Genomic DNA, 12,153 nt, shown 5'->3' on the forward strand with positions numbered 1-12,153 from the left:
CCCCCCCACAGACAGCTATACCCCACCACAAACCCCCACACAGCCACACAAACCCCCACACAGGAGCTAGTTAGCACGCTCCAGCAGACTCATTTAATGTAGTCTGATTCGATGCACTAGAATTACAGTCCTAAATTAACATCTGATGAAGTAGGCTGTTGCCTATGAAAGCTCATGCCTCTCTGAACCAATTAGTCTCAGGTGCCACCCTGTCCCACCTTCTGTCTGACTTCAGACTAAGACAGCTAACCACCTTGCTGCTTCCTTTTTAAAGCAAACAAACCCCACACTGACTGAACTGAATTATTGAGACATACTTTGTACTATATTGTATTCATCAGCAATGAACCAATCCATAAAAATAATCTTGACTGCTATTTATTCTTCTAAGTAAGACTTGAGGTACAGATGCTAGCTTGCAAATTAATGTAAATGCATAAAATTTTTCAAGGATTTGCAAATACAACTTGACATCATACAACAACAAGCTGTGCATATTTTTTAAATTATCTAAATTACTTCCTTTTTCAGGACATTTACTATTCATAAATAATTTATACCTTTCCTGAGCCTAAAAATATCTAAGGTATTACTAGAAATTGAATAGGTAAACTAAGAAGAGTTAAGATTATCCATAAAATGGGTGACTTTAAAAGGTTTCTTATGAGACTTTCCAAGCAATAGATAACACTGCTAGCTTTAAAACACAGATACAGAAAGTCATACCCCAAAATGTACAAAGCCACAATACTTCAGATCTGACTGGTGGATAAGTGCAGGCATTACAGCATGGAAGTAATATCCCACTATAGTTGGTGAAGACAATGGATACTACACAACCTTTGTGCAAAAGAGTAGGAATTCTGACTGATTTAATTATATTGTTTGCAACAAACAACATCACTACAGTCTAAATTAAAATGGTACCCAAACTCAATACAAGAAAATTGGTTTTCATTAGTCTGCAACTGCTTTTAGCACAAAATTTGATATTAAGTGATGAAAAAAAAGATATCATCAGAAATTTGCCTATCCTTTATGTTAATCTTCTAAACACTACACAAATATTTTCTATTTAAGAACAGATTTACAGGGATACCTTGGGTTAATGGTGTCCATTGTGAACTGTGGAATTTAGGAATGTTCTTAAAAGCAACTTTGCAAGCAGGAAATTTAAAAAAATGTAAAACTTGATCCTGCGAACAACTACCTTAGTAATGATTTCAAGATCAGGCCCTTAATCTCTGAGAATCGCTTAGAACATGGGTCCCCAACAGTTTTTTGCCACGGCCCAGAAGTGACCATGTCCCGGAAAACTGCAGCCTAGCAGTCACAGCCGACCACGGCCAGAATTTCTGGCTAGAACACAAGTAAGGATACCCCCACACCCTGGGCGACACGGCGGGGGGGCAAAATCTACACTGCTGTGGACCCTGCGGAAGGAGCCGTGGCCTCTCCATCTGGCTCTGGGGCCCATGGTTTGCCAGTCCGTGGCCACTTCCAGTCCGGCAGCTGACTGTGCTGTGGCCCGGCACTGGAGGATTGAGAACCCCAGGCTTAGAAGAAATTCATTTTTAGATATGTTAAATGCAGTTTCTCGTAAGTGTAAGTTCTATATAATTATAACGAAATATTTATATATTTTTTTTGGTAATAAATTGTATTTTGGATCACATCTACACATGCAATTAATGCACATGAATAAACTCCGGAGATTATTGTTCTGGAATGTTTTGCTCCCGGATGCTCCATTTGAACGTGTACCCAGGAGCAAAAAAGTCGAGATCAATTAGGATCATGTATAGCACATGGAGCTTGGTGGGATCAGCCTGGGCTGGCAGAGGATCCAGGGGATAAGTGTGCCGGCTCAGGGCTGCTCTGACTGGGCTCCAAGTGCAGTGAAGAGGCTGGTTGGGGCAAGAGGGTGCTTCAGCATGAGGGCTGCTCATGCCTCAGCCAGCTGCTCCACAGCACATGGATCCCCTCATCCCTGGGGCTCCACATGCTGTAGAGTGGCTGGCTGGTACATGAGGGTGCTTCAGCACAGGGACTGCCTGCAGCTAGCCCCACACTGAAGCATCTTCATGCCCCAAACAGCTCTGTTACTTTCTACATGTGTGTTTAAATGCAGTAATTTACTGAATTGTTGGAAAGTACTTGTATCTGATGGGACTATCTAGCGGTGCAGTGAATTAATATACGCTGACCTAATAGCTGCACATGTGTAAGTGTGCCAATTTACTGAGCAGTAAGTTAGTCTACTGTGCAGTAAAATGCATGTATAGACACACCCTTATAGTATTAATTCTGGTCAAGTTAGCATAAAGAAAGAGAAACATTATTCCATTTTGTTATTATGAAGCAATTGCTACAAAAAAAAAATCCTGAAAGGACAGGAAATATCCTGCATAACACAAGGTAACAGCTGCTTGCCTCTATATTTATTCCGCAGGGAGGATTGCCAGTACAGTGCCATGACAGCCCTCCATTAAAAAGAAACTACTGAGGATAAATGTGTACTAGAATAGATGCTGAAATATGTACAAGAATAGATGCTAAAATATGCATCACTCTCTCAAGTAAAATTTAATGGAAACAAATGTAATACATTCAAAATATTGTTGAGAGCATTTTTACAACTACATTGAATATGTGCTGAGTTGACAGTGAAGGTTTTGGGTGGATAAAAGAATAGCTTGTGCATTAGCCTTCTTGTCTTCACAATCATGGAAGATGTCAGAAAGATTAATTTCCAAAGCAGAGGAAGACCAGTCAAATGGAGAGCCCTAAAGATGGAATTCAGTTACATTTACTGGAAGGGGATCTATGAGGAATCCAAGATTATATAGATACTTCAAATGACCTAGCTTTGAAAATAATTATTTTTTATTTAAAAGATCTGTTCCCTTTCATTTTTTCCTTCTACCCAGCACAGTTATTTCTTGACTTATGAGGTGAGGCAGAAGGAACAGGGATTATTTAGTCCAGAGAAGAGAAGACTAAGAAGGGATTTAAAAGCAGTCTTCAACTACCTGAAGGGTGGTTCCAAAAGAGGATGGAGCTAGACTGTTCCCAGTGGTGGCAGATGACAGAACAAGGAGCAATGGATTCAAGTCACTGCAAGGGAAGTTTCGGTTAGATATCAGGAAAAACTCTCTCACTAGGATGGTAGTAAAACACTGGAATATGTTACCCAGAGAGGTTGTGGAATCTGCATCCTAAGAATGTTTTAAGACCTGACAAGACAAAGCCTTGGCTGGGATGATCTACTTGGGGATGGTCCTGCTTTGAGCAGGGGGTTGGACTGGATGACCTCCTGAGGTCCCTTCCAACCCTAACGTTCTATGATTCTATGATATGGTTACTGGCTTCTTATGCTTGTTCTGCTTTTAAAATAAATAATTTTGGTGTCTGTCTCCTTACTGGTTGCCTGTGAAAGGAGTAACTTTTGGGCAGATGATATTCCAGGCTAACTCTCTTTGGGGTGAGTGACAGCATAGTGGGAAGAAACTCTGGGTTCAGGGAATCCCCCACAGCCTTCTCTAGTTTGCATACTTCCTGAGACTCTGACACTAGGTACAGACATTCAGAAATCCCGAGGCAGATTTAAACTAACTCAGGCTGGTTTCTCTAAGTGGACTAGGTTAGTTTGTGAATGAACAGAAGACACATTCACCCTTTGGTGGGGGTGGGCACAGACTGCCTACACTAGCTGAGGCCAGCAGGTTGGAGGTGCTCCTGCATGCCTCCTAGCATGCCTCGCCTGTTCCCCAGTCTGCCAGAAGTTCCTGAGTGCAGCTGAAAGGGTGGGCTACTGGCTGCCAGTCACAAGGAAGCACTCCTTCCACACGGCCTCCAGCCAGGCGAGGGGCAGGGGGGAATGCTGGCATCTGTGTCCCTGCATCTATGTCCCTGCATGACAGAGCAGCAGGATCAAGATCATGAACAGGATTCATGCAGGGAGACAGACACCAGCATTCCTGACTTTTACCCCACCTGGCTGTGCCTGAGAGCTGGCTGGAAGCAGGAGGTAGAGCTGGGGAGAGATTCTGTCTTGGTTCAGGTCTGTGACAGCCCAGGCTGGGTCCATGTGGCAAAACCCCCACCAGATTGCTGCTGACAGCTGACTGGAGGCAGTGGATAGGACTGAGGAGAGATTTTGTGTTGGCTCGGGCCTGTGACAGCCTGTGGGTAGGACCTCCCTGAGAGGTGGGAGCTAGCAAAAGTTTATAAAGACACCTGGGATGCTGATGCTTGCTTAGGTCAAGTGACCTAACTTGATTCAATAGGAGAGCTGGTATAGAAGTTCTATACACCAGACTAACCTCATCCATAGAGTCATAGATGTCAGGGGCTGGAAAGGACCTCACGAGATCACTGGGTCCAGCCCCCCTGCATGTGGGTAGATGCTGTTGCCATGAAGAGCCCCTGAAGATGCCTCTTGCCAGAGATGAGTGGTGGACGCCTTCAGCCCCAGTTGGTGTGTAGTATGATGCATGGGGTGAGACCCTGGGAGCTGTGCGAGGCAGCTTGCATCTCCAGCCACTCAGTGCACATGGCGGTGCATGGAGCTCAGACTCTGGCAGCTGCACGAGGCAGCTTGGGTCTGCAACCCCCAGCATGAGGCCAGGAACCTAGAGCTGGCAGCATGGTGCAGCACAGGCCAGCGAGACCCTGACCCTGGGAGCCGCTCAAGGTAGCTCAGGTCCACCATTTCCTGTCACATGGCCAGGACTCGCATGCAGCTGGTCCCAGGCAGGGACCTGGGCCTTGAAACCACAGCAGGCAGCCTGAGCCCCAACCATGAGCAGCAGGCAGAGCCCTTGGTGCCCAAAGTGGGGCACAGGGCAGCAAGGGGATCAAAGGCTCTACAGGAGCCAGAGGCCTGCATGCGTGTCAGCTGAAAGAAACCTTGGCTGGGGTGACAAGGACATCACTCATTGGAGCTGTGAGCTTTCGGGGAAAGGGTTCCCACAGGTAAGGAAGCCCCTGGACGGGCTCTGTGGGGAAAGCATCCCTGGCAAGCCCACAAGGGGCTGAGAGGGTCTGGGGCCCCTTCCTTCTCCCTTTTTTTTGGAGCAGTGCCTAGGCTCCTAGCATCAAAGGGGAGTCTCCAGTACTCACAGTGACACTGATACACTAAAGGGTGTGCAGGCGCCTCATATTTTGTAGATAGCACCTTATATTTTGTTATTTTTAATGTGAGTTGTTGTTTAACTGTTGTATATTGTATATATATTTACATGTCTTGTCGAACCCCTTGTTGATTACCACCCCACCATGGTTTGCCAATATTTATTTGCTGTTCACCTATATTTACTTGTTGGTTATTTGGACTTACCTGCGCTTACCTGTTTTAGATCAGTTACTTATCTGTGCTGGGTTTAAAGCCATTGGTGGTGGTATAATTTCCTACTCACCAATTATAGAATATAGCCTTATATGTAAAGTGTATAGATTGTATATATTTATTAATATCACTTTTTAGGTTTTGTGGGTGTGTGTATTATATTGAGGGATGGAGACATATATATGTGTGTGTGTGTGTATGTATATGTATATTAACAAACCTGTATACAGTTCAATTATTTTTGTCCTGGACTGACTCTATACAGAACAGAGGGAACAAGCCGGTATTGCATATCCTTCTCACAGTGCTCCTGCCTGGCCATCCATCCCTTCTATTTGCAGTGGGTAGCACATACTTGGGTGCACCCAGGTTACATATAAATACTCTTAGTGAGCAGAGCAATTATATTTATCCACTCTCACAGACATGTTTGCCTCAAATTATTCATACTGGATTCGAAGACACTAAACATCACCAATATTCTCTAATGTAGGGTTCGGTGGTGTGAGATCAAGTGCTGAAATAGTGACATACAAATGAAAGGTCGGAAACAGGGACATATTGAAGACGAGGCATTAACTCCAGTTCTAAAGCATTAGTTTAGAGATAATGTACATTTTTCTCTGTCTATGCAGCTTTTTACCTGATCAAAAAGATAAACACAGATTGCAAGATAGGTAGAGAGAATAGTCTAAAACTTGGCATCACGAATAATTCCTAACATAGTTCCGAAGAATTTTAAAACAGCACATTAGTGACTACAGTCTGAGAGTGGCCTCACTCCAGCCTAACTTTAGTAGGCTCCTCTTTGTTATTTGCTCTTTTACACAGCATTTTATATACAACTATCAGCATGCATCTTTCATGCAAAAATGTCATATGCATGTATAAATTCAGGGATTTGGAAGCTCAAAAACATAGTTGCCACATACAAATGCACACATACTCAAATATTCTATATAATCTTCATTTGAAGCCATAGCTTCCAATAAAATTATTTCTGCATGCAGTTTTAAATAAACGGTAGCTCATAAATATTATGAACATTTTCCATTAAATGTAATTATTTCCCTCTGTGGTTTGCTTGGTGAATGTGTGGCCACTAAACTGAGTAAACTTTGAGTAAATAGGTTATGGCCAAGTTACTGCTCATGAACTAAAACAGTTCTAATCAAAGGCAGCTCATAAGCAAAGTTACATGATGAAAATATTATATCACCACATACATATTATACATACCTAATATTCTCTAATTCTTTCACACACAAACCAAATAGGAGAAAATTTTTAAAAAGCAAAATCTAGACTACATTTTCAAATCCTCCAAAAGTTAAGAAAAGCAGGAAAAAGAGAGAGAGACAGAGAGAAGTGAAAGGATTTATCTGGAAGAAAAAATATCATACAAATCTCTGTGGACTGTCAGACTTTTTAGGATTTATTATCCGGATCTGACTCCTGCCATAGGGACGGGATAAAACACAAGAAAAATGGAGTGGGGAAAAAGAGTACATTATGATGTAATGTGTTATAAACATTGTGTTATTTTTTTGCAAAATTCTTTAAACCAGTGGTGTACACACTTTTGGCCTTGCAGGCCAGATGAATGGTGTGGGGCTGGTCTGCAGGCCAAATCAAGTCCTGCACTGTCCTCGTGCACTGGAATAGGGCTCCAGTGCTCTGTGCTGTCTCCACCCAGTTGGGATTGGGCTCCAGATCAGGCCCCATGCTGCCCTGCATGTGCAATCTAGTGAGCAGAGCCATGGCTCATGGGGCTCCCCACAAGATCCATGAGGAACCCACAGGGAGATGACACAGCTCCAGGGATCAGATCTGGCCTGCAGGCTGTGGGATGAGCATCCCTGCTCTAGACTAAGTCTTTCTGATAAAAGATACCATATAAATAATGGGACTATTATTATCAACAAATTTCTTATTACCAAATGTTCTTTAAACCAGTTCTCTGGACAGTATATTTTAGTAAATCAATTCAGTTCACTTACAACAAACTGTTGGATCTTCATCACTTCCATCAGAGCAGTCCAAATGATAATCACAGGCTGCTTCACTGGCAAGACATTGGCCATTGGCACAGATGAACTTCCCTGAAGAGCAGAGCCCTGGTGATTGTGGCCTTGCAGAGTCTGAGAACTGGAGATTATCCAGACAGATAAAACCTGTCCTGCTATGGATAGTTCCTTCAAATGCAAGCTGTGAGAATTGTTATTGTAAAATATTAGCATAAACCAACTAACTGAAAAAGAAAAATGTGGGTTTTTTTCATAAAATATTAAAAAGCTATTTCACAAGTAACTAGGTAGGTTTCTATTATAAGATCCTAATTTCGTCTGCTTAAAACTTTGCTAAAGAAACTGTTTTGTCTGGAAAATCCTGGGCTTAGGCTGACTGATTTGAACGTTTCAGCCAATATGTTTCATCTGTTTCCACGAATGAAGGTAAGAAAAAATATGGGGTTTTGCCTGTGCACAAAATATATTTACTTTACTTTGAAGCTACAGTGCCACCCTGATTTTGAGAAAGGATTTAAAATTTAGTTTGGGGGTCATGCAGGTAAAGGGGATGTGCATTTTCCTTTCCCGGTGAAATTTTGGCCTAATCTGCCAAAGTTATAAACTTAAAAAACCCCAACCCAAATCCCATCCCCACCCCTAAGAAAACAAATCAAAACAAAACCAAAAACAAACAAAAACCTCCCGGCTCACTGTACAGAGAGGCATGTCAGATTTTGGCATCTCTGTTCCCTGAAGAGTCTGTCAGTGCTGCATGATTCATCCCCTCACACCACCTGCTTGTTGAAAGGGCAGAGCATGTTCTATCCCAGGACTTAAACAAAACTTGTGTGGCCCTATAGGCCACCCTGGTGCTGGATTCTAGAACACAGTCACATATATCAGTCCATTAAAGTCATATATATTAGATCAGAACCAGGTTCCAATCCTTTTTACTGGTTTATGTGTAATTTCTGTCCCTAACCCCTGAGAACATGAAACTGGGCTAAGGAATGAATCTCAGCTTTCCTTTACTATTTAATAAATAGCTACGAAATATGTCCTCCTCTTCTATTAGCAAGAGGTGGACATGCAAAATGAAACCTGCTACTGCATTAGTTGAAGTGGTAGAGGCCTATGCTGAAATAACGTGTAATCAATTAAAAGATGAATCACCCCATGAGCAAAAACTAACCAAATTATGGTTACACAAGGAATTCTGAGATTTCCAAACTTTTGAGGAAAGCTCAACATTTGCAGGGTTTTTGTTTGTTTGGTTTTGTTTGTTTGTTTTTTTGTCCGAGGGAAAGGCGAGAGAGGGGGAGAAGGCGAGCAAATGCTATAGAGAATAAGTCTCACATCACGATCTTCATTCATCTTTATACTAGCTTTGCTATGTTACAGATGTTTATTTCCATACAATTCATGTGATATATCCATGTAATTAATCACTGAAATTTATTCATTTTAATTCAGCAAAAGAACTTTCAAATTCTACATTGGTCCAAGTCTGTCTTTCGCCTCAGCTTTGGTTGTGTTGTTTGTTTTTTTTAATTGACAAAGCACACACATACCTTATGTACAAAATTACCAGAAAACAAATATTTGTACATCAAATTTCATCGAGAGATGAAATAATTCATTTAAAAACTAATGACTGAAAAATTCTTCTTTGTAGCAAAAGACTCAAAAACACTATCTCCTGTCACTGATGCCAATACATATCATTCCACTAAAGTCACATGCATCATTCATATCATTCCACCAAGTTTCCCTTATGTTAAAATTCGCTATGCAATATGTGAGAGGAGAGCCATGTCCAAGGTGACTAATGTATGGGGATACAGCTTTTCTGGTAAATAAAGCTGGAGGCTGCAAGGTATGAATAGCTAGACTGTTTTTGAGGAACTATCCTTAAGTGCCTCAACTGCAACAATCAATCAAAAAGCAGAGAGTCATTCATAATAAACATGGCTTCAGTAAGTACCTACATTTCCTACAAAGCCTTATAAAAATCATTAAGGTTACATATTTTCAAACAACCCGCTCATGCCTTTTTCATGCATACCTTTATCTTTTTCAGATCTGCTGGTACCTGCACATCAGCTCTGACCCATTCCTTGTTAGTTGATGTATGAGTCTCCCACAGCACTTGTTCCTCCTGTCAGATGTAGAATAAAATGTTACAAAGCAATTGTTGAACTCTCTATAAATTATCTGAGTTAATTTTGTCTTTAAACTCTTTCTGCCATGACCTGGACACCCCCTCCTCCTTATTCCTTTATGTGACGAAATATAACTGCACCTATTCATTGCAATCTTTACATTACTTTTACAGTGTGGACTCCAGGGGAGACAGGGAAGGGGAAGGTAAGATATATATTTACTGTGATTAAACTGGTTAATTACCTAATTACCAAGAGGTAACTTGGTAGCAGTAAAATGAATTGGTATGTATGCAAATTACCTTTGTTTCTGCTGGAATTTCCCAGAACATAGTGAGATGTTTCTAAAAAGTATTATGGGCCTGATTCTGCTCTAATTGAAATCAAGGACAAAAAAATCCCATCAACAGTAGCGACAGCAGGACTGGGTCCCTCTGCATTAGGGCATTTAACAACTAGCAAAATGAAAGATTATCGAAAGACTGTACTGAAAACTGAGGTCCCTTTCTATACAGAGGACAACTAAGATTTGGGAAGGTAACAGAGAGAGCTCTCCCCTGCCACACCTCGGCAATGTGCTCAAGTGACCAGTTTCCATTCCCACTTTGCTGAGAATGACAACTGAAATCTTCATTGTGCTTAGACATTATGCAAGCTATCCTGAAAACAGTCTCAGGATCAGTCTGCTGCTAATTGCAAGCATAACTGAAAACTAAAGAGTCCAGTTAAACAAAAGAAAAGCACGAAGTGAAATTTGCCAAAATAAAGGGAAAAAAAAAATCAGTCTGAGGGTTGAGCAGAAGTAACAGAATGGAAAATACATGAATAACATGTTTTACCTCCTTATAGATCCTCATCTGGAATCCTGAGTATGGTATTGGTTATTCCATCACCAGAAAGGATATTGCAGAGTTGTTGGAGGTTTAAAGGAGGATATACAGAATATTTGAGACATGAGAAAGCTCTCATATGAAAAGAATTAATCTGTTTACCTTAGAGATGAGATGAATAAAAGAGGCTATGCTAGAAGTATGTGAAATGAATGGTATGCACAGAAGGTCAGCTAGTAACTTCTCCAAATATTATAAAACAAGAGAAGGGGATTTTTTTGGATTAGATGTCCATAAAGTCTGATCCAGTATGGCAGTCCCTATTTTCTCAAGTGTTTGGGTTAGTTTTTTTATACCCTTGGATTCGCATGCCAGCTGGAAACCAGTGAATTATTATTTAACCCCTTGAGCCAAATGTATTTTATCACAACATTGAAAAGCTAAATACAGTGCATTCTTCATTAAACTCTGAGGCAAAACATCAGTCTGGAAAACTCAAGATGGAATGAAGCCAAAACCTCACTTCTGAATTCTGTGGGAAGTGAGGTCTTGTATTTGGTGGTTCATATCTAATATACAATATACATAATCTTAGAAATAATAGCAAGTAGTGAGTTGCAACACTGGCATAAAATGTATGTACTTCTCTTCTTGTTCACATCTTAGTAGGTTTGAAAAAATGTTTCCCATCATTTGGAAATGGCCAGTCTTGCACATGCACAGCTACTGTAGTATCATTCTGCAAAATAATGCATGCTTCAAAATGTACACAAAAATGGTATTTGGCCACAATAGCCAGCTACATGATGCAAATGATGAATATGTACTGTGACCCATACAGCACAGCAGGCAACAACAGGCTGTAATTTCAATTACTGCAGTGACAAGCATTTGGCTTTCTGAAAAATTAGGGTAATTGTATCTAATGTTTTCTGTAAATTTTGTGTTACTCAGAAGTTCAGTTTGCTTGATTGGACTCATCTGGCAATAAAATCCTTTTGTCATCTCACAGACTTCTTTAGGCAGCAATCTCCTATGATCCTCCTTCTTCCCAGTTTATATTAATTAAACAAGATACACTGGAAGACACTATATTGTTCTGTACGTTTGCCAGCATGCAGCACTATCACAGCTTCTGCTTTTATTACAAATACCTTGAATATATCAATTTAGTTATAATTAAAGACTGGTCCATACAACAGATCTTACCATTAGCTTTTATAATATTCCTTCTAATGGTCCAATACTTCTATATCTTTCAAGACTAGAATTCATTTATCTGCAGCTGATTGGGAACCTGTACTATTTTTGCCTGGCTTAATCCTTCTTCCTGTAACACATTCTTTTTCTTTTGCTCCTCTCCCCAGTCTCCCCTAAGAATGTCCCGTGTGTCCTTTTTCCAGCAACTCCTTGCTCTGGATTTATCATAGCAATGTAGGATTGGATGGTGGCTGAAATTGCTGTTGCTTAACCTTCATAGTGCTGTACTAGTCTTATCCATAGAAAAATGTAGCAGAGAGGTACATGGGGGCACTACTTATATTACCCGTATTGTGCTGCACTTCCTTCCAGGAGTAATTTCTATAAATGAAAGTGACCCAAACTAGTAGGATGCCCATTTTTCTTTTCTTCCAATGCTTTTGAGACATTCCAGCAGTTGGAAGACATAAACCATAACTTAAACTATTTCTTTCCAACTTAATTTATAAAACTAAAAAACATTTCTTATTTCTGACACTTCTTTACAGGTGCATTCAGAAATACTACTGTCTGACTGCAATTACCATTTTTTTCTGCTTCTT

General features: G+C 40.8%; 1 protein-coding gene across 1 annotated transcript in view; it reads right to left on the reverse strand.

The window, feature by feature from the left end:
• MALRD1 (MAM and LDL receptor class A domain containing 1) overlaps positions 1-12,153 on the reverse strand; it is a 455,974-nt gene that overhangs the window by 388,028 nt on the left and 55,793 nt on the right. The window contains exons 8-9 of the mRNA XM_025210089.1: positions 9,425-9,517; positions 7,351-7,558 (exon numbers count right to left, since the gene is read on the reverse strand). Coding sequence (XP_025065874.1) covers positions 7,351-7,558; positions 9,425-9,517 — 301 coding nt within the window. The remainder of the gene's footprint in view (positions 1-7,350; positions 7,559-9,424; positions 9,518-12,153) is intronic.

The sequence above is a fragment of the Alligator sinensis genome, unplaced genomic scaffold (assembly GCF_000455745.1).
Source record: "Alligator sinensis unplaced genomic scaffold, ASM45574v1 scaffold234_1, whole genome shotgun sequence".
Classification (NCBI taxonomy): domain Eukaryota; kingdom Metazoa; phylum Chordata; order Crocodylia; family Alligatoridae; genus Alligator; species Alligator sinensis.